The sequence below is a fragment of the Symphodus melops genome, assembly GCF_947650265.1.
Source record: "Symphodus melops genome assembly, chromosome: 19".
Taxonomy (NCBI): Eukaryota; Metazoa; Chordata; class Actinopteri; order Labriformes; family Labridae; genus Symphodus; species Symphodus melops.
In genome coordinates this window covers 11,573,283-11,595,388 of record NC_136709.1, presented here as the reverse complement: position 1 = coordinate 11,595,388, position 22,106 = coordinate 11,573,283, and the positions used below count along the sequence as shown (strand labels likewise).

At 39.5% G+C, this 22,106-nt stretch overlaps 1 protein-coding gene across 2 annotated transcripts; it reads right to left on the bottom strand.

Moving 5' to 3' along the window:
* Nucleotides 1-1,638: 1,638 nt before the first annotated feature.
* On the bottom strand, nt 1,639-22,106 carry slc35f4 (solute carrier family 35 member F4). Of its 2 annotated transcripts, none has more exons than XM_079369462.1 (7): nt 21,575-22,106; nt 5,549-5,849; nt 4,872-5,091; nt 4,651-4,776; nt 4,374-4,566; nt 3,118-3,207; nt 1,639-2,574 (listed from the first exon to the last, which is right to left on the bottom strand). In XM_079369462.1, exons 1-7 carry the CDS (start codon nt 21,798-21,800, stop codon nt 2,333-2,335), a joined length of 1,398 nt encoding a protein of 465 aa, XP_079225588.1. In that variant the 5' UTR covers nt 21,801-22,106; the 3' UTR covers nt 1,639-2,332. The 2 variants fall into 2 exon arrangements, with proteins under 2 accessions (XP_079225588.1, XP_079225589.1); XM_079369463.1 differs by lacking the exon at nt 21,575-22,106 and adding an exon at nt 10,142-11,063.

The window sequence follows — 22,106 nt, the reverse complement described above, 5'->3', positions numbered from 1 at the left end:
ATTTTGAGGTTTGTCTTACCATTAAGTATTTAGTTGCTACATGCCTCAAAGCAGCTGGCATGGCTACCTTGCTATTGTTAAGATAATTCATCCATTTTTTCTTCAATATTTCTTTATTTTGGACATTTGTTTGGCTTCTTGGGAGCACTATACGTTGTATCATGTTACTCTTAAAAGTGCTGATTGTTAACCCTTGTTAGCAAATGATTGGCATTGGACATGTAATGTGAACTGATCTGATAGCCGTGTTTTTTTTGGCTTATTTGCTTATTGTGTCTAACCTTTCAATCTAATAGGACTATTCCTACTGTACAATAAGGTCAAAAGACTTCTTTCTTAGTCTACTTACTCTGGCTAAAGCTATGGTTTACGTTTGAACACTTTTGGGCCCTGGTTTTTTGTATTCTTTTATCACCTGGAGAGAGCAGAATAACATCACACATAACTTCTACTGTACTTCTTCTGTGACTGCACAGTGCAACAATAACAGCACTGTGTCGATGGACTCTTGTGACTCTTGTGTGAGCAAGTGTATAGATGTTATAAAGACTGATGTAGAAAGACATTGCTTCTTCTGATGCTAACCTTATCATCTCAATTGCACCATTTGGTCCTAGAAAAATGTAATTTTGCAGTCACGTAATGTCACACTAGAGAGTGATTTTAGCAAACACTTCCCATGGGGTTTTTTTAAAAAAAAAAAAAGGCTAAAACAATCATTCTAAGTTTTCTTCAGTTCCCACATTCATACATATCTGTGGATGTATGTGTGCCAGTAAATAACAGCTAAGTGCAGCACAGGAAAGCATTTAGAAATATAGCAAGGAGAATGTGCAGAGTCATTGCTGCTAAATCTTTGAAATGCACTTTACTGGTTGCTAATATTATATGAATGGCACTGCTAAGTTCTTGGCTTTGACACAATCAATCTTCTATGTAAGGGTGAAGCAAGAGAGTTTGTCTCTTATAGTATGTGCTAATATTCGTTTTAAACAGTTTTAACTCTTTAAAAAATATATATCAGACCATAAGCATGATCTTATATAACATCCTAATATTTGTCTTAGCTCATATTATTATTATTTTTATGTTAAAGAGTTAGCGTGGAATACATTTGATCCATGCAGAAAGAGCGCCATGTAATTAAACAGCTCCAGAGTCCAAGTTCCCCTCAACAACATATGAAAACAGACAACATTTTTAGAAATCTAATATTTTCATTCTTGTGTCTTTTAACTGTTTCTTCTTTATGGTGTCCTTTACATCTTACTCGTTTATTTGTCTAAAACGGCAAGATTCTTATGCACTAAAATACTACTATAACAAATACTAAATATCTATCAAATATAAACCAAGTATTATAAATAGCTTTGACTGTATACCAGTTTGAGATTCTTTTTTGTTCCACACAGGTCTATACTGTAAGTACTGCTGCTCCTGTAAACTCCAGGACCACATATTGAGATTCCATCTGTTTCTTTTCAGTGTTCTTGTCAGTATATGTCCTTTTATTTATTCTAGTTTTTTGTTGCTTTTTTGTTAGGTTTACCTTATATTCTCCTTAATGTTAGAAACCACCAAAAGCATTACCCCAAGATCCTAAATTGTCGTCTGGAACAGGCAGAGTGCAAACCTGCTGTTATAAAGTGAAGCGCATGTGAAGCTTCAACAACTGTATTAGTTATTTATGCAGCTGTCTTCGTGCTGATTTCTGAAAAAAACCAAAAACAATTTTAAAATGTTCAAAACACAGACTGTTATTGTGATAAACAAGCAGACCACTGCTATGAAAAAGGATTTAAAGTGATTTATTATAAAACCAAAAGGGCCTGTACATTACGCATAGTATACAGTAATTGCCATTCTTGTAGATAATATAATTCAATAAGACTTAAAATTAATATTCTTTATATCTTATTGATATAGCTCTAAATAAATATCATAAATAGTTTTAATACTGAGCCAAAGTGGCCCTTCCAAGGTTTATATTCACAGAATACAGTCTGCAGAGCAGGTCTGGGGAGGTCAGGCAGCTCTTGGTTCAGGTGCGTGCGAGGAACAGGACTGCGCGTGGCAAGTATTTCAAGAAAGTGAATAACACTTTCCACCCTTTTAGTTTGCTATGTCCATACATTCTCTTGTTTACTCCTCCTGCTGTGAAGTGGCAGAAATAGAGGTGGATCTTCGGAGTGAAGTTCATAAAGTTCAAGACGATACTTTGTGGCTTCCTGATAGAGTCCATGTTGAAAGAAGATCCTGCCACACTTCCTCAGTGGGCATCTGAGCATGAGCAGAGAGGTCCCTATGAAATGAACAGAGGCCAGTGAAACTGTCATGCCAAAGGGATGGAGACCGCTCCGTTGGCTCGACTGCGGCTCCTAGTGTTGATGCTGGACTCTGTGAGCTCCTCGCCGTGGTCTTCTGCCTTTTTGTCTGCAATGTTAGCCAGGAACCGCAGTGTGACCGAGTCCCACTCCTCTGGCAGCAGCAGGAGCAGGAAGCCCAGGCAGATGATGCAGGTGGCTGCAAGGCGAACTACGCTGAAGATGACCTCATGTTTCAAGACATCTACGGCTACGGCAGGTCAGAGAAAAAAAAAGACAAAAGAGAGAGCCAGAGAGCAAGACAGGAAGGTAGGTAAGTAGGAGAAAAACAAATTGAGATTAATTAGATAAAGTAAGATAAACCACAGGACACTATGGCTAAGGGGGATGAGTAAAGAAAATACATCTTATCAGCACAGGCGATCCACTTTATCCCCCGTGTCTTTGCAGTCTCCAGCCCAGTGACAAGTTGCGGTAACCCACTGACCTTCATATAGTCCATCGTGGTTAAAGAAAAGTACTCGTCTGCAGGCATTTAGTGTCACCATAGCAACCTGATCCTCCCTCAGCGAGAGAATGGTTTCGGCACATAGATGATTGGGTTTCCAGAACAAGAGAGCCAGACTTGCTGTGTAATCTATTTGCTACAGTGGCCTGGAGTGCTGACTATCTTAATACAAAACCGCAAAATGTGTGGCTCTCTTTTTTTAACAGACAGTTTATTCATCATAATAATCGAGAAATACCATTCATTCCTTCAGATGTAGTACTTCAATCAAATTAAGAAGCCCACCTGCATTTCCTGGCACACTGAGCAGAGTCCCAATAGAGATGAGAATAGGGTATGTTAGCACCACGCCAACATGGACCAAGATGTTGAACACTGTAAGACAAGAGAGAGCCTGAAAACAAGTACAAATGAAGTAGAACTGGAAAATAGCTCAAGTAATCTATTATTGAAAACATGTTATAATTTGAAACATGTTATTAATCAATCTACAATTTAGGTCCCTTTTCAGTAAAAATTCCTTCCAGTTAGGTAACTTTTTAAAAAAGTAGAATCTCCTGGTGTAAAGCAATGTCACAAGCACGCTGGCAAGGTCAGTCAGAGAGTTGGTCAGTCCATCACTTTAGTTTAGGCTTTTAGAAATTCAGTTTTTTTTTCCAAACCGGGGTCCTTTTTTGCCAACATATTTCAGGGGTTTAAATCAGTAACAGTTCCAAAAAGTTTTTAAAGTTTTCTACACCAGTAGACTCCTTAAGCAGCCACAAACAGGAAACCTGCAGAAACCTACTACTTAAAGGCAACAGAGCACGATAAAGGTACAGTAGGCCTACATCCCCTGAAAGTGATGGGTTTTTTTCACAATGCAAAGTCTCAGAGTAGGAGTGGGTATTGATAAAGCAATATATAGTTTGCCTAACTTGTGTGTTGCAATGATCAATTCTCTAGTGCCAAATGCAGATATTTGAGATTTAAACAGACAGATTTCCCTGTATAACATGAACAGAAGGTAAATGGCCAAACCAGATGAGGAAAGTGTGATAAAAGAAGAATGTATGGGGGTATTGTCAGACAGCAGTGAAAAGAAGGATGAAGTGTGATAGGAGGTGAAACAGACTTACAAATTACAATGAAAATACATTAATCCTGCACTCAACCTTTTTAAGGACATTTTATACTCTTCAGTGATTCAGATATTGTGATTGTGTTGTGGTTGCTGTGCAGCCTAGCATATATGTTGTTGTATTACATTTCAACAATAGCAAGCTTGACTACTTTGGCTTTTGGGAAAAAACACTTTAAAATGTAAACTTAGCCGCTGAATGAAAAACTTTGTTTGGCACTGGATAGCTGTTATCGTAGATAGACTATAATCCAACCTCATCCCTTTGCTGCATCTTATTCCCCCTCTATCCTTAACATTTCCTGTTATTCTTCAGCTGTCCTATCCAATACAGGCAAAAATGGCACAAAACATAAAAACCTATTTTGTTCATCGAAATTAATAGCCCTTATTTTCTTCAGAGATGTATATGCACTCTTACCTAGCCACAGTCCTGCCAGTCCACACAAGTATCCCCATGGCAGTGAAGACAGTGAGCCCCAGTGCTCCACCTTGGTGAAATGAAGGATTAGGGGCACACAGGAGATGAAGATGAGGTTGAAGAAGCCCATGGTGGAGAGGAAGTGAGCCACTTCTCCAAGGTTGGCACTGCCGAGGAACATCTTAAACAGCACCTGGATATCAAGGAAATAATGTCATACTCCACCAGTTGACTAATTGACAATGCCCGTTGGGGACTGTATCTTTGGAAGCATTACCTTGTAGAGGGCGGATGTGGAGGCCGAGCCAACAGCCAATGCCACACCCACAAAGGAATCCCCATGGAAACCATCAGCATATGCCATCATAACAATACCTGTAATGGCCATTATGGCTGCCACAATCTGAAATCAAAGCAATCAGTTTCATACATACACCATTAAAGTAATGAAAAAGGCCTTCAATGTTTTATTGTCAGTGTTGGTGTTTTCATACGGACCCGGACACCCATGAACCGGTCCTTGAGAACAATCCAGGACAAGAGAAAGACAAAGGCCTTGTGGCAGCAGTACAGGGCAGAGACATCAGTGGCGGTCAACTTCTTCAAGGCCAGGAGGTACAGGTAGTTGGTCAGAGTCCACAAGATTGAGAAGGGGGCTGTTCTCTTTACAAAAAGCTTGAGTGTCATCCCATCTTCCCCAAAAAGCTTGCTGCACTCCCTGTAAGCAAGAACAAAAGTAAAGAGGAGAAAACAGTGGCTGTGCTTGCACTTGCCATTGCTATCAAGGAGATCATAAAAATCAACAAATGGAAATGTTGGTAGACTAACAAACCTGATGATTTATCTTAATTTTGGTGCTTGACAGCACTGAGCCATTTTAACTTCAGATGTGTCATTGAAGTTAGGTAAAACTAAGAAATCTTGCTAATCTAAAATTTTATTTGCCCCCTGTGAGCAAATAATATTTTTTGAACTAAATTGAATTAAATTTAGTTGTGTTTTTATTTTGGTTTCTATTTTATGCCACACAGGTAATGATAACTATAGATATGAAATAACACAAGTACACATTTTGCAAAAGTTTGCCATAATCACAAATCAGTATTTGGGTAGATTTTGTGATTCTCCTCAGTAAACTATACTTGAAAAAAAGTTTGTGTTTTTTGTTAATTTACCTGAATTTCTGAATAGGGGTCTGCTTCTCCCGTGTGATGACCACATGTCCAGAGTAGTAGATGGGAAAGAAAAGCATGTTCCAGTTGCTGCTGAACCAAGAGATAAAGAAGGGGCAAGAGAACGACTGGAAGGTCAACTTAACCACCTGAGTGGTGCCTACCCAGGAGGAGGAGATGCACAGCACCATCAACAGACCACCCAGCACCTTCAGAGCTGTATTGGTACATGTTTGAAAGGTTTGACTCTCTTCACTGGTCTCGCTGCCTGGTGTCTCTGCATGAGAGTCTGAGCCGTCCTCTCCTGGTGGGAGATAACAGGAAAAACATCAATAATGCATTGAAGGAAACCTTCATGTCAGCTCTACTTCCTGTTCAACAACAAATAGGACAGCCTTAAATATAAAAAAAGTAGTTACTATAAAATGTTTTGCTTATTAAGCTTCACTTAATGACAAACACTGGATGGACAAACAAAACTACAAACTTACATTTTATTTTCTAAGGCAAATCTATCTGGCTCGCCTTTACTTTCAGACTGATTTTCATCGGACTTAATACTCAGGTCAGGACAATCATAAATGTTCAACTTAAATTGGATAGGCACTGTAAAGAAGTAAAAATGGCTTCTGTTTCTGTGGAGTTGAATCCACAACTGTAAAGTCAGTATTTAACTTAACTTCTGAAGGAGGATCATAAGAGTAAATAACATGATTTTCACAGTTTTATTTTCACAGCTTGTCACATGTCAGCATAATCACATTATGGAAGCATGGTCACAGTAATTTAGTGAACAAGCTGGTTAGCATGGTGAACATTTTTTTCTGATCAATATGAATTTGTTAGCATAGTCACTTTTACCATATTCTTGTTAGCTTTGCCACAGTGACTTAGCTACCTTGCTAGATAATGAGTAAAGTGAAATATACCTGTTAAATATCATGGAACCAGTTAGCATGCACATACTAGCATTTAGCCTTCTTTCCAAGTATTTGTTATATCCTAACTGCATGTACTTGGTAGCACATTACTAAGTAGCTTGTGTCTCGCTGGGTGGTTTCCAGCACAGAAGCTTCAGCTGATCAATTGCCCTCAGTACTACCTTTCTACCGAAGTTATCATTTCCTGCTGTAACGGCAATAATGTCAAAATTGTGTTGAGTTAGCATTGCGGCTGTGCATGTCATAAATAGCTTTGCCGCCTCATGATGCAGCAGGTACTGAACACTCGTAGCCAGGTGTGCACAGAAACCTGACTCCCAGAAAGCAAGACTAAACCTAACCACATGACATTCCACAAGAAAGTCATGTCAACCTTGGCTGCTGTTATCACTGTTGCTCACATCCCTGTTTTGAAAATGGTTTCTCTGGGGTACAACATGGAATTGAGAACTTTATGGGCTAACTCGGAAATGTAATCAACAAACTATAGTCTAAAATATTAGATAGATAGATAGATAGATAGATAGATAGATAGATAGATAGATAGATAGATAGGCAGGCAGGCAGGCAGGCAGGCAGGCAGGTAGGTAGGTAGGTAGGTAGGTAGGTGGATGGATAGATGGATAGATCGATGGATAGATGGATTTTTCATTTGAGAACAGTGAAGCATTGTTGATCTGGCCCTGTGCCTTCACAGACTGCGGAAGTAAAAGGCTTCTGGACCAAGGCTGTAATATGTGAAGGGCTGAGTGGGCGAGCACTTCCGGAGAGAGCTCAGATCCGTTTTTTTTACTTTCACCAGTGTGATCAATTTACACTAGGGCAGGAATAAAAGATGACATGTGCTGGATGTCTGCTACCTCAGCACGTGAAGCTCTGCTGTTTCCACCATGGCTACAGACACTACAGCCCTGAAAGCAGTTGAACCTATAGTAGCCTATCTCACCTCTACAGTAGCAGGGCATCTCAGGGGTTCCTATTATTGCATCTAATCTGACAATTCTGTCGATAATTTTCTGTGGTGAGACATAAGAGCAAAGGTAGCACAAGGGCAGCCCTGTAACTGACAACACATATTGTACAGTAATCATGAATTTACCCATGTACTTCTCTTCATCCAGAACAGCTACAAGTTTCTGACACATTTTTCTAAATTTTTTGAATAATTATAATTGTTTTAACTAAAAATATATTAATTTGCAGTCTTAATCATATGGAGCGGTAAGATTTCACTTTGTAATATCTAAAGATGTCTGTATCTGCACCAGACTTCTTCCACAAAGTGATTTTATGAAAGTCATTTTTCATGAAGGACACTTCTTTCATCAAGAAAAGAACTCAACAGTCTAGCCAAACTTACTTCATAATCCTAATGAATGCATGAGATCATTATTGGCACCCAGTAAGAGTATTAAAGATAAGTGATGTCTGTTGGAGAAAGAAATGGTGGATATCAAGTCACATCAGTATTCAGATCAAGTAGCTTTTGCAAGTAGAAGAGGAGTCTTGAAGCCCTGTATTTATCATCTTAAATGAGTCAAGGGCAGAGGTCAAATTTATTTAAAGTAAAAGTAATCCTTCAGAAAACTTAGAAATAAAATACAGTCTCGGGTATCAATGCAATAACACTATTAAGCTGTTGTACAAGTAAATGTTCATGCTGAACTTTTTTCATCATATATACTCTAATGCCAATGCGGTCCATTATTTCCACAGAGTACCGAGATAAATCTGTGTCAAGTCAAGTCAAGTTTATTTATATAGCACATTTCATACGACAGGCGTAGACTCAATGTGCTTTAAAACAGAAGAATAACAAAGATGATATACAACAATGACATAATGTAAGGGCATATCCAATAAGAAGGTATTACATATAAAACAAAGGTTGTTGAAAGATTCATGCAAGTGGTGAGAAAAACGACAAACTGTAAGAAAACTAACTGAAAAAACGGTCTCATATTTTTTTGTGTCAAGTCTTCATAGAAAGACTAATTATTAACTTCATCAGTCTGATAAATGCAGTTGAGTAAGAATTTCAATATTTCCCACAGTAATGAACTAGAAGTATAAAGTGGCACTAAATGCAAATTGAAATAAAAACATGTATTTGGAATGAGTTATTGTCTTTATGGCTGCATAAGTGCAACAATGTCTCTGTGCTGTAGCACAAAGAACCTTTTCAGTGAAAGTTAATAATCACTAGCATTCAAAAAGAGTAACACTGACGACCCTCACGTTAATGAAGTCTGACACAGTTCTATTTTAGTTCAGACTGCACATTTTCCCTTTGAAACTCTCCCAGATAAAAATCTCTCAATTAAAATCTCTCAACTTACATTGGGTCCCAGCTGAGAGCAGAACAAAAGTAGTGAAAGCAGATTGTATAACATTGATACACTTTCTTTCCCACAGGATCGTTCAGGGATTTGTTCAAATTACATTCTGCCACAGCAAAGATTTTTAATCAACCTAATGAGTCTAGTGCTTTCTAACTGAAAAAACATAGATCCCAAGTTTCTGCGAGGGGAGTGAAGCAGCTTCCCCCCTCTTCAGAGTAGGATGGTTTGTGTTTCATAGCACCTACAAAAATCTGAAGCTTTTAGTGTGGGGTATGGGATTTTTGTCTTCAAGTAAAAGCCAACAGGCTGATCTGGTGCCAAGGTGCAGTAATATTATAACTCTACTATTCCCCTGTCTCATTAAAGCCACTTTCGTGGCCAGAATTGTATTCTCATGACAGTCAGTATTATTGCTGACTATTAATGCTGCGAAAAAGTTGCAAAGGAAACAATAATCTGTGAAAAACACAGACTGTCAGCACAGTCATGCAAAAAACAAGTTGTCTCCCCCCCCTCAAAGATTAATATGAAGCTGAAACAAGCTCATTCAAGATGAGTACTGCATAGGATCATTCATTGGCTGATATACTCTGCACGACGCTCTATGCTACGTGAACCTCTTGTCTCGATCTATCTTGTTTTATCCCCTCCTCTGACGTTGTACGCCAGTGACATTGATGGATGGACGCCTGCTGAATCCAATATGAAGCCCACAGTCATGTCTGCATTGTCAGGCAGGCTTTCTAGATGTCAAATAGCTCTAAGTCTTAAACAAAGTGTAATTTTTAAAGTGCAACATGGTTACATTGATGCTGATAGTTTGCAGTTTTACTCACACAGATTGAAAGATGGAGGTTTAAGGTTAAGAGGCCGACGGGTTTTTCAACCAACACAGGATTTTATTTTATTTTTTACATCACCTCTTGGTCCCAAAGTGCTGCCATAAATATATGCAACTACTACAACAATGCTTCCTGCCCACATAATAAGCCCCCCAAATTCTTTTTTTACAATGCAGGAACAAACTGTCAAAAAGTCTGGAGAAGTAAGCCAAAATAAGCAGCTCTTCTGTGTGGATTTTTCTGAGGTATATTAGCTCTTTCTTCTTTTGAAACTGATGATTGGAATCATGGGACATAGTAAGTCAACCCGCAAAAAAGCTGCCCCATTAATAGATAAAAGTACCACCTAGTTGGAAGCAGCCAATCTGAGCTAATGCTGCCAATAACTCAGCTTGCGCTAACATTTGAACATAATACACACACCACTTTGTATAAATGACGTCTCTGGTCTCTCTGGTTCTTTTAGTTTACCTTCAGAGATGGGGCAGGTCAGGACCTGGGTGCTGTAGGAGCTGAGAGGAGCTACTCGGGCTGAGTGCTTCTTCATCCTCCACTGGGGGCTACAACACACTGTCCTTCCCTTGGAAGTGTGTGTATATCAGTGTGTGTGTGTGTGTTTGTGTGTGAGTGTGTAATAGTGCCCTGGCTGCACGCTTAGCAGCTTCTCCTGTTTGCTCCGTCCATACTCAGACTCCTAACTCCTCTGCTTATGCTTCAGGCTCTTGATTGCCCACTCCTCCTTCTACTCCTCCTCCTCTTCTCCGCTTCTGTCAACTCTTCAGCCCTCGTCCCAACAGTCCTGGTCCTGACGCTCTGTTCTTCTTCCCCGCGTTGCTGCTCTAACTGGTACTCCGGCTGTCTATCTAAATGGTGGCACAGTTCAGTGGAGTTATCCGAGAGAAAAGTGCTCTGAAGTGGAATCTCTACTGTTGCACTGTCATGCCGTGATCCGGAGCTGCCACTGTCTCCAATGGAGACTGAGCTTCAAGTGTGTGTGGCATGGTGCAATCTCTCCCATCTCTTTCTATCCATCCTCCGCCTCCTCCTCCTCCTCTCTTCTCTGTCTCTCTCGCTTCTCCCCTCCTCTTCTTTTTGCTCCACAAATCAGCAGCTTTGTTTGGAAGGTAACCAAGCAGCCCAGGCTTATTATGCTGCGTTAGCTTCTCCCCCCCCCTCCTCTCTCCTTGCCTGTCTACCTGGCCGTGCTTCGCTCACTCCATCCATTGCTGTCTCCATGTATCTACTCTCATCCTCTGGCTTCAAATGTCTCTCTGTCTTTTTGGCACATCTCCCGCTCTTCACTGCTCCTTGAGGGTTGGATTATTTGTAGAGCTCTCTCAGTCGCTTTTTCCACGGCAACATTTATCAATTGAGCTGTGAAAAAGACACTAAGACACAACATCCTTGTGTTTGTCTTCATCTCTAAAACGTGGCAATGAAAGAGTACTTTTTAACCTATGTTGAATTGTGCTGTATCATTCTTTTAACTGTTATGTTAAAAACTCGAGAAGGGGCCCTCATAGATCTAATCACAAGCCATCACTTGAAGTATGAAGAATAAGTGTCCAAGAATACAATTTGTTTTGTTTTAGTCATTCCTGCCAGTTAATGATGATGATGTCACTTGAGACACATCTTTTATTACATATGACACACAGCCAGGCCTCTATTTATTTCAAGTCCTTCTGATGGCTTGGGGAAGACTAATGCTAAAGCTACAATAAGTTTTGACTGCTCTTCCTAAACTAGAGTAGTTCAACTTAACAGTATTTTAATTAACATGAAAGTATACCACTAACTTATTTTTCATTATGATTTTAGGGAGATATGGCTCCCACCGTCCAGCTCAAGAGAAGATCAAATCTGCATCAAAAGTCAAGTCGATCCGGTGGGCTAAGGTAGGCATCCATCCTTCTTTCCTTCCTCTCAGAAACCATATGGACCAGGAAATAACTTGTATATTTGCAGGCTTAGTATAATGAATTCCCCAAGACGTGACAACAAAGATTTCTCCAGAACTAGCCAATAATAAATGTTAAGATTTTAAAGGAACAGGCTCTGCTTGTAAAGAATATGCAGCAGCTTCTGGGTGAACAAATCCCTTCTTAATAAACCCACATACAAATATTAATTCAGTCAAAAATGCCCATAATATCACATAGGTTTGTCACAGGGGTCGAGCAAGCTGCAACATGCAGCAAATAGCATGTGGATGAGCATATATGTATCATAAAAGTGAAAAGAGTTCACTTTCAAACAACATGAAAATGACAGCTCATTACTACTTTAGCTGATGGACAGACGCTGCTGTAGAACATGGATGACAAAGCTGATGCCAATCAGCTAATTCAGATGCAATGCTGCTCTGTCTGCACAAATGCGGTGATTCATTACTTTAACCCCTCACACTTACAGTAAGCCCTTTTTACCGGTGCAGCTTCACTTTAACATCATTATTGTAAACATTTCTGAGCAGTGTGTAGTCTGTATAGTCAACAGAGTGTTTTTACATTAAATATTTACACAATAATGATCCCCATTTAATAAAGATTTCAATACTTTTTTTCCGTTGCTGCTGCACAGTCGAGGGAAACCCTCCCATCAGCATCCAACGTGGACATGAGGGGGGTCAGCTTGGACCATTTGATTTAGGAGTTTCCATCTCCGGCCATCCTATCCCAAGTTGTGGTTTATCAAGGTTTTAATGCAATAAAATACTACTTGGGCGTTTACATCAACAGCAGATCAGTGTATCAGAGTGTATGTAGTCAGATGCACAAGGCCATGCGGCAGCCAGTAATATAATCTTAATATAACCTGTGCTTTGCTATGCTCACTCACTGTGAAAATCAATACGAGCCAAGAAAGGAACAAAACAAGCACCACAGCTCCAGAAAAACAAATAAAAAGTAAACAATATGATTCAACATTTTTACAATGTAGTTCCAAAGCATCTGACATTGTTGCTGTTTTGCAGCCCTGTTTTTCAAGGATCTCTGTCATTAAATCAGTCCCACTCTGAGCCCCTCTCTCACTGTCTGTCTCTGCTCTCCAGTGCTTATCAGCCAAGGTTCTGGCATGCAGACAGAAAGAATAGCAGATCAGAGCTCTTCTCTGTGCATTCTTCAGACTGAGAGAGTCAGCACACTGACTGTTTGGCGGTTTGTTGCAATGAAAAAGTGGAGGGCCATGTTCCAGTAACACCGCGGTATTACGTGTTTATTTAAAGGAAGATTCAATATTCAGGAGACGCTTTGAAAAGGAAACACTGTTATGGTTGTTGAAAGGACAGTGCTGCTGTCTGAGCACACTTATTTCCCATGATCCCTCTGTGGGACAGAATAAGTGCAGCACTAATGAGAATGCATTTAGTGACATTGGAAGACTGGGGCTTGATTAAAATGTTTGTGCATTACTGTAAGTGTGTGATGCAGGCATGTCTGAAACCAATGTGTGGTCAGGTGTAAGTAGGGGATGAGCTGGTTGGGGGGTATGAATCCCCCAGAGGCGAGGAGGGTTAAACTTAAAAATAGCTCTGCTGAGTGGAGCCAACAGCTAGAAAGGGAGGGGAGAGTGAAACAGTCCTGTCAGCAGAGCGCAGGATGCTAATCACTATCAGATTAAGAGGAAAAACCTTGAACACTGCAGGATTGTAAAGTTCAATATTGAAAATTAGTCTAAGGATTTAAAGCTATTGATCCTTCTATTTTTAGTTGTTTTTGTCCGGTGTATTTATAGAGTGAAAATAAATCATCTGTCATTTTGTACATTTTAAGAGTTTTGCATCTGATCAGCATCATTTCCAACATCCAAACTAGTACACATAACTTTATACAACTGAAAATGTAACAGCTACACAAAAAATGAATTTAAAAAACACATGTAGAGCTTAGACATGATTTCATGCATTACACACACACACACACACACACACACACACACACACACACACACACACACACACACACACATATATTATGACCTGACTTTCAAGAGCAATCAAACTGTTAATATAAACTATTACTTCTTTACTACCTGCCTTATATCATCAAAAGAAATTACCAGCTTATAAAAGTTACTCTACAGAAAGTTATAGAAAAAACCCAACAACTTTCTATGATAAACAGGAAACTGAGTGTAACTGGATACTGGAACACAATAGTACTATTACAACCCACATCAAAGCATCAAATAGTGCAACATCCTCTCTGTTCACCTCCATAGCAACAGAGAGTCTCTGATATACTGACGCACTCAGCTGATTCAGGCTCTTTTGTCATTTAGATGAACCCAAGCTCCTCAGTTTTCTGATGCAGACGCCTTTGTCCTTGCTCCCTCTCTGTTACTCATCACATCTCAAAAAGGACAAGGAGCAAAGAGAACAAGAGATGACAGAAAGAAGCATGTGGGAGAAAACTGCAGCTAGTTTAGGCTCCAGTAGTAATTGAATTGACCATGAATCGACTTCTGGATTACAGAAGTCTTTCAAAATCGTCAATTTAACTAAATTTACCATGGAGAAGAGGATGACACCTAGTGGTGATGGATTGTATTACAGGTACATTGTGACGTGAGGGAGCATGGTATGAATAAGATTTTCCCCATAAGATAAGTCCCTCAAACCATTCGGTATGTTGTTATTCATACGGTTTTAATTTGATGGGTTGACTTTTTAATGTATTGACTACAGCGCTGCTAGAGTGAAGGCTCTATAGTGGCTCTATAAAAGCCCCCAGAACATGCTTCATTTCCTGAAATGCGTGCATGTGTAAAAGCAAACATTATCTTTTCAGGAGCTTTTTTTCTGCCAGCCTTTTTCTGTGAAGTCTGTCTCGAAACTTCTTTGAGTGAATATGTGAAAACAGCTGATGATGAATTAATTTAATTAATTTCTTTATCCTTTATAGAACATATTCTTGATGAAAACTCCACACAGTGATGTGTTGATTTTCCTCAGTGTCAATGATGTAATTAGAAAGAACGAGGTTGGATTGGCCTGTTGGGGCCTCACGGCAAAAAAAAACTTTGCAAGTAATAGGTGCAAAATATTTCCATATTTTCTTATAGGCGTTAAATAACCTGCTGACCTGCATGAACTCATGCTATAGAGCTTTTGTTCAAACATTGTAGTACTCCACGTTTGGTAATTTTATATTCTTGCAGGCCACAGCAAATTTCACTAAGCTGGGTTTGTGTATGTTTGAGCTCTTATCTCCAAATTATCACTGATTTAAAAACATGGCACACAGCGGAATTCTTTACTCCAAAGGTAAACTGATCCTCCGAAACTGGAATATATACTAGCACTATATGTAGGTTTTTGTTAGTGTGATAAAACACAATTTTTTTAAGTAAATGTATCGACTGTGAGCAAAACACTGAGTAAAATAAAATCATTAATAAAAATAGACTTTGATGCTGGACTCCTATAAGACATATGAGCTTTAATTCTATTCTATTTTTAACAATATACAGACACAGGAGTTGTGGTTTGAATTTATTTTTATCTTCATGGAGGTGATAGACTAAATCATGAATATTAAATGTCAGGCTTTTTACTGGAGGATATTTTGTTAGGTTGATGTGTTCGCTTTACATTCCACAAGAGGGCAGTGGTAGATAGCTAATAAAGTTTTGGACATAATCAATGTGATGAAAAGGCCATTACAATCCTTTCTTAAATTGTGCGATGTGAAACTTAAAGACTTTTTATGTTAATCATGCCTCAGCTCTGAAGTAAACTGCAGGAGCCAGTCAAAAATATTTAGCCCTCTGACAGTGTGTTAACATTTCACCCTCAGTGGCATGAGTACAGGTCAGCAGTTCTTTCACTGCTTTAGAGAAATATTGCACCCATTACCGGCGGGCTGGTTTTGCTCATTCCCAGAAGCATGTGAGCCTCGCAGCACTTCAGTAGTCATTCAGGCAAAGCTCATATCCCATTCGACACGAGGGGGGTTATAAATAGCTCTGAGTGCGCAGGAACGGGACGCTCCAAAAAAAGTGCATGCCTATACACAATGTTTGAGAGGGAAAAGTGAATTTAAACTGTTGTTAACAGTGCACAGGAATGGTTTTAAAAATTGCAAAGTGAATAACCAATTACTACAAGCATGAATGGATTTAGAGGCATGTCTATTTTCTTTAGATTATCCACATAGACTTTCTCTATATTCTGAAGTGCACAAGAATAAAACCCATAGTGATAAATGACGGCTTTCACATGCCCATCCTTCATAATTTCTCTCTGTATGCCGGCGTCTGTTTGCTGTTATCTTGCTGTGATGCCTGAGGTTAAACAACAAACAAAAACAAAACAGGGAAGCATTGCTGAGTGGAACTGCCACTGTGAGTACCTGTCACTTCTCCTTCAGCGAACCTTTTTATCCAGCGAGGAACATGCCAGCGCGAGAGATCTGCCCTTTTCTAAATTATACAAGGTGAACAGCAAATTATTGTAATAGCTTTCTGGTAGATGCTGAGGAGGCATATACTGCACTCACCATTCTTATTTGTTCCACAAGGAGTCAAAAGGCAGCTGTTGGAAAATGTGTTTCTTATCCTGATTTAAAGTGGATTTCCTTCCGTTTTTATCTGCGTGTAGCTTCTATCTTTTAAAGCTGCTTACAAATTCAGCACCTCTTATTATTATTATTGAAGAATTTGTTTATTAATGGTATTTTATGAAACATTCCATCTAACATATTTGGTAAGTTTATTGTTTGGTTTTGTTTATTGTAGTTTATTGCCTTCTGATTAAGGAGGGCTGTGTCTGGCCTTTTCAGTTTAGGGTGGCTCTACTGCATCACCAACTTTTCAGGGAGGTTGGGGCTGTAGGTAAAATGACATGCACGCCAAATTGTGTTACCTTACCATTTCTTTCTGCTTTGATCACAAACATTACGATATTACATAATAATAATTATAATAATAATAATGCATTACGATAACATGCAGATTTGAATATTACTGTTTGAAAAATAACACATCAGAGAAGCATCAGAGGTTGGCACAGTAAAGCAAAATTTTTACTGGAATAACCGTTAATCTGTTAACCAAGATGTTAACTTCCACAACACTTAATCATCTCATTAAGTCATTGATTAACTGAAGATAACACAACAACAACAACTTCAACCAGTGTTACAGTTTAAAGAATGACTGCATCAACTGGCGACTCTCAGCTGGATGCATCTGTGCTTATACACTTACTGTACTGTATATGATTGGTAGTGAGAAGTAACAGGAAAGGAAGCGCAAGTTGAACTTAACTTAACCGCTAGGCGAGTGATTCCCAAACTTTTTCAGCTGGACCCTGCAGATAAAAATATTTTCAAGCACCCACAGCCCTGCGTCAATCAGGCCCTTAGCTGTCAAAGTGCTATATCTCAAAACATTTACTGCAAAAAGTAAAGAATAAGAACTTCAGTGTGTGACAACAACTGAAACACAAACTGACACACCTCTTTTACAAAGTAATTAAAAAGGATACTGAAACATGAAACCTCCACATGTCTAAGCATTCATAGTTCTCAACATATTTTTTATAACTTGGCTTTCTAAAGATGAACAACTCACAAAAAATAATAACATGAAGAATATCTATACTTTCAGCCTTTCAATAATGTCAATGAGTGTGGGCTTGTTTTGTGCCACAGATGCCACACATTTGTCTTGTAGCAGACTGCCACTCTTAATGTCCAGTTTTGATCTGGATTTCGTGTTGATAGAGGCAACTGCTGAAAAACCTCTCTCACTCAGGCAGGATGAGGCAAAGGGAAGGAGTTTGGCTCTCTTCCTTTGTACAGGTGAAGTCGAGAGTGAGATATGACTCAAGATATTTTTTTGTCTTTGTTTTAGTTATGACGTCTCGATACATTGTTCGCCCTACGTTGACTGTGAAGTTCCCTCACAAATTTTGCCATGCCTCGCTGGCATTACAAAACAGTGTGTATCTTTTTTATATACCCTTGCCGCGCCCCTTCTGTCATACCCTCTGACACCCCCTAGGGGCCATGACCCCTGTTTTGGGAATTTATGCTATGGCCATCAGCACCCCACATCTTAAACCAAAACACTGGTATTATTGAGTTCTAAAGAAGCCATGGTGACATAAAAAAAACACAAAATTACACGTCTGTTTTGTCAAATCTCCAAATAACAGAAACTTTATTTGACATATCACTACTAATTAACTGTAGTTTGAGAAGTAATGAGTGAAATATGAGGGGTTGAGTAATAGAAAATGTTTTCGTTTTTGAAGAAGACATTTATGTTCTATGTAATCACGGCACTTTAAATCATTTCTTGTTCTGTATGCTGTACAGCCGATACCCTGTCATCGAATGTAGTCCAAAATCCCCCTCTGAGGCATCTTCCAATACAACACAGATGGCAAGTGGTAATAATATGCTGGCATCCAAATCTTGCTAAATATATCATTACCCCATAGGCTTGGCATGATGAGTTTACTGTTCTATTTATGTGCTGCTTTGTCTTACCCTTTATGGAAAATCAACAGATTGAGGGAAGTGTGAAACTCCATTCAAAGTAAACAGTGTAAAGAAATCAGGGTGAAGAAAACAATGAATGAATAATGCGTTAAAAATATAGTGACTTTTGTCATTCTCATTTCAGAGAATGGATGATTTGGTGTGCACACAAGCAGCTCAGTCATACTCCCTCACAGTGACAGCACCAGCACCGGCATGTTTAATAGCTGTGCAAGCAAGAAATATGGTGACAAGTACGCTGCCCTGAGGAATACCTTCTGACTCTGACATGCACAATAATCAGTTGATGGATAGAAGAAGAAACAAAGGACTACAGATGGCATATTTCATCAGAGAAATGGGAAATAGCTCAATGTCAAATAACCCATCCAGTTGCTGAAACTCTGGTATAAAGGCTTGCTATGGATGTTATTACAATCCACACCTGCTCCTTATACCTGAAATTACATCACAGATGACACCCCATCTTTCATTTTCCTCTGTTTCACTGTCTAGAGAGCTATGAAAAGGGAAGACAGAGGCTTGTATCCTGGGAACTAGAGCTGCAAATAACAATTATGTTTCTCCATTGTGTCTCATATTGCATTCATAGTTTGTTTCATCCGACCAAAGGTACACAACAAAAAAGATTTACAATAATTAATAGCAAGAAACACAATAAATCTTAACATACAAAAAAAACAAAAATGTAGTTGTTTTTTTTTTCCTTTTTTAGTTTCAAAATGTTTCATTGAGTAACACAAAAAGTGTACTCTTCTTTTTGATGCTCAACCTATGGATTAATCTACTAATTGCCACCTAACTATCAGGAATAATATTATCTAAAGAATTCAGCCATTTTTAAAAGTATTTTGCCTTCACATATAGCAGATCTTGAACAACTTTTAAAATGTGTCCGGAAGGTCGCTAAACTCATTTATGACATCTAATTTTGTGGCTACTAATACATATATGGTTCAGAAAATGAACAAAAACTAAACTAAATATTGGCACTACTCACAGTTTCTTTGTCTGTGTTCTTCGTGTTTAACAAGGTACCTGCGTTTGCAACATGTCCCCTCTGTATCTAAAATAAAGCCGAACAGCTGTTTCTTTACACCACTTAAAGCAACATTATGTAGGAATTGAGTTTGGTGCACTTTGGTGTCCTATGAAGGTTTCTGGGTGCAACTGCACAATCGTAACACAGTGCTGTCATGGCTTCCCTTCACAGACAACATACATTAGTTGACATGCAAAGACGACCAATGTCGACGGACAAGGTACAGCAAAATCACCAGGTTTTGCTGGAAATGATCTACAGCCGTTGTAAAGACAATAGACTTTTAATGAGAGATGAATTCATTTATTTGTATATGAGGAACATAATTTGGTGACACTGAATTATACAGCCTAACATTATGTTGCAATCTGGTATACTGTATATAACATCTGCAGGGATGGATGTACACACGGTTTCTCGGTCAGTCCCTCTGTCTTTTTGTCTTTTTCATCCATCACAATCTTCTTCTGTCTCTTTGTCTCAGCTTTTGTTTCAAACAGTATTTAGACAGACTAACTTGCATATATCGTAAATCCATGCACACTACTCGTGAGAGAAGTGTAGCCCACTGCAAAACTTACAAGCGCTGTAAGCAGGCAATTTGCAGACATGGCATAGACATAACTGTCTCTATTGAAAGTCATTGCGCTTCTAGATGAACTTTGCCATACATTTGAAAGTAGCTGTTATCAAGCTTGAGCTTCATATCGGCTTTGAATAGGCTTTGCCGTTGAAATCCTGTATATATCACATAACCTTGCTGTTGTTTACTAAATCCTTCAAATATTTACATCTTCAGTTTTAATTGAATGTTGTGAGTGTCCCTTGTCAATCAGGTCTTCTATCGACTGATGAATCTTGACACGTAGATACAATATATCCTCAATTGAGAATCATGGAATTCATGGTTAATCTTCTGCAGCTGACACCTCTGATAAACAGGAGGACCCTAATGAGAGAGACTCATTTCCTTTTTCTCGGCTTCAGTCCTAAAATCACATCGAGGTACTCTCAGTTCATCCAAACTGAGTGTATGTGTGAATCTGCATACACATTTCCACTGAGACTTTAAACACGTTTATCACAGTACTGTATAATGTCAGAGTACAAGGGCTGAATAGTAGATTGTTTTGAAGAACATCATTATTTGGAGCGATTCTCTACCCCTGCCCTGACGTCATGAATTTGAAGTTGAGCTTTTATGTCAGAGCCAAAGGAAAATGAACGGGAGCTTGTGTGACACGTTTGACTCATTTGGGTGGAAGTGCGTCAGCATGTGAAAAACAAGAGACTCTCAAATGAAGATAATTACTATTCAATGTATTTATTAACAAAACGTGCTTGTTATTTCCTACATTTAACGCTTCATTACAATTCTGTAGTTTGTAAAAACACTCTAATTGGCAGCCTGCAGAGGATTGCAATGATTGTTCTTTTTTCAGCTGTTATTATCCTGCCTGCAGTACTTGTAAAGAACTGAACTGCAGGGCCGGGTTTTAAAGACCAATCCTAGAAACAAGGTGCATTACCAGCTCACTCCTCCAATCCCAGCCACTGTCTCTGTGTCAGCAAAACTCTATAATTGCTCTACCAATCAAAGCACGGTGACAAATGAAAATTATTGCAGCACTATTGAAGAAGCGCTGCTATATTCTAGAGATAGAAGGACATTTTCACATGCATCACAGAGCGAGCTGCTGTGTTTGCCTTTGGCAGTAAATTGATTGGTGTAATTATTTGTTTGGAATTCAATATGAGGCGGCTATGCATGTAAGTGATTGTATAAATTGTGGCCTCATGTTGGGAGTCCTACAGTTGAATGGAGTTGGAAAATTGCAGCAGTTTGTGCGTGACCCTTTGCTTTGTAAGTAAACAGCCTGGATCTCTCTCTCTCTCTCTCTCTCTCTCTCTCTCTCTCTCTCTCTCTCTCTCTCTCTCTCTCTCTCTCTCTCTCTCTCTCACACACACACACACACACACACACACACACACACACACACACACACACACACACACACACACACACACACACACACACACACACACATGCCCCATAACTGGATGACCAGCTTCGAACACTAACACTATCCCAAATCCAGTTAGCAGACATATTTTATAATAGCCTGATTAAAATGTAGCGTGTGTGTGTGTGTGTGTGTGTGTGTGTGTGTGTGTGTGTGTGTGTGTGTGTGTGTGGCCTATCAGAGTACAATCTTTTTTTTCATTTTTCCCCCATCAAAACAATCTCATAAATGGGTTGTCTCTTTAATTGACGCGTCACACCTGGTCAAAAGGCTTTGTCGCATCCAATCATGAGCCAATCAGTACACTTTAATAGTTTTCACTCACTTCTGTGACTGGAATAGCCCGGGTTGTAGCCATAGTAGCCGGTTATCCTCAGGATCCGGTCCTCGATGTCGTGCACCCCGTTAGCCGTCACTTTGGTGCTGCCGATCAAGACCGCGCAGCTGCCCCCGGTCGGTGTCGCCTTGCCCGGCAAGTGCGTAATCTTCACGGGCTCCAGCCTGTCGCAGGACTGGTCTCCACTCTCCTGTACACCTTCGGTGCTCGTCATTGCGGGTCCAAGCGGACAGAGATGAGAACAGAGTGAAGATGAGCCCTGATCAACATACGAGAGACCCCAGGGGTCGGCAGCAACAATTATCAACAAGAGGAGGAAAAGGAAGACAGCCACATTCACATTCCTTCAGTGATGCCCCTGGACACACGGCAAGGTTATCAAACTGTCGAAGGCTGCCACACATCAAACACTAGGGGGCGTGTCACTACTATCACATGCATTGAATTCAATTATGTCAAGGAGAGAACTTGGCTGCAATCATCAGAGGAGACAACATTAATTACAGTCAGCATAACAACA

Bases quoted from the DNA above. Each gene is read 5' to 3' on its own strand.
- slc35f4 (XM_079369462.1), bottom strand. From the start codon at position 21,800: ATGACGAGCACCGAAGGTGTACAGGAGAGTGGAGACCAGTCCTGCGAC. The intron at 4,777-4,871 runs GTCCGTATGAAA...CTTTGATTTCAG, and splicing joins ACCGGTTCATGGGTGTCCGG to ATTGTGGCAGCCATAATGGC. The intron at 3,208-4,373 runs GTAAGAGTGCAT...CTTGTCTTACAG, and splicing joins ACTGGCAGGACTGTGGCTAG to TGTTCAACATCTTGGTCCAT.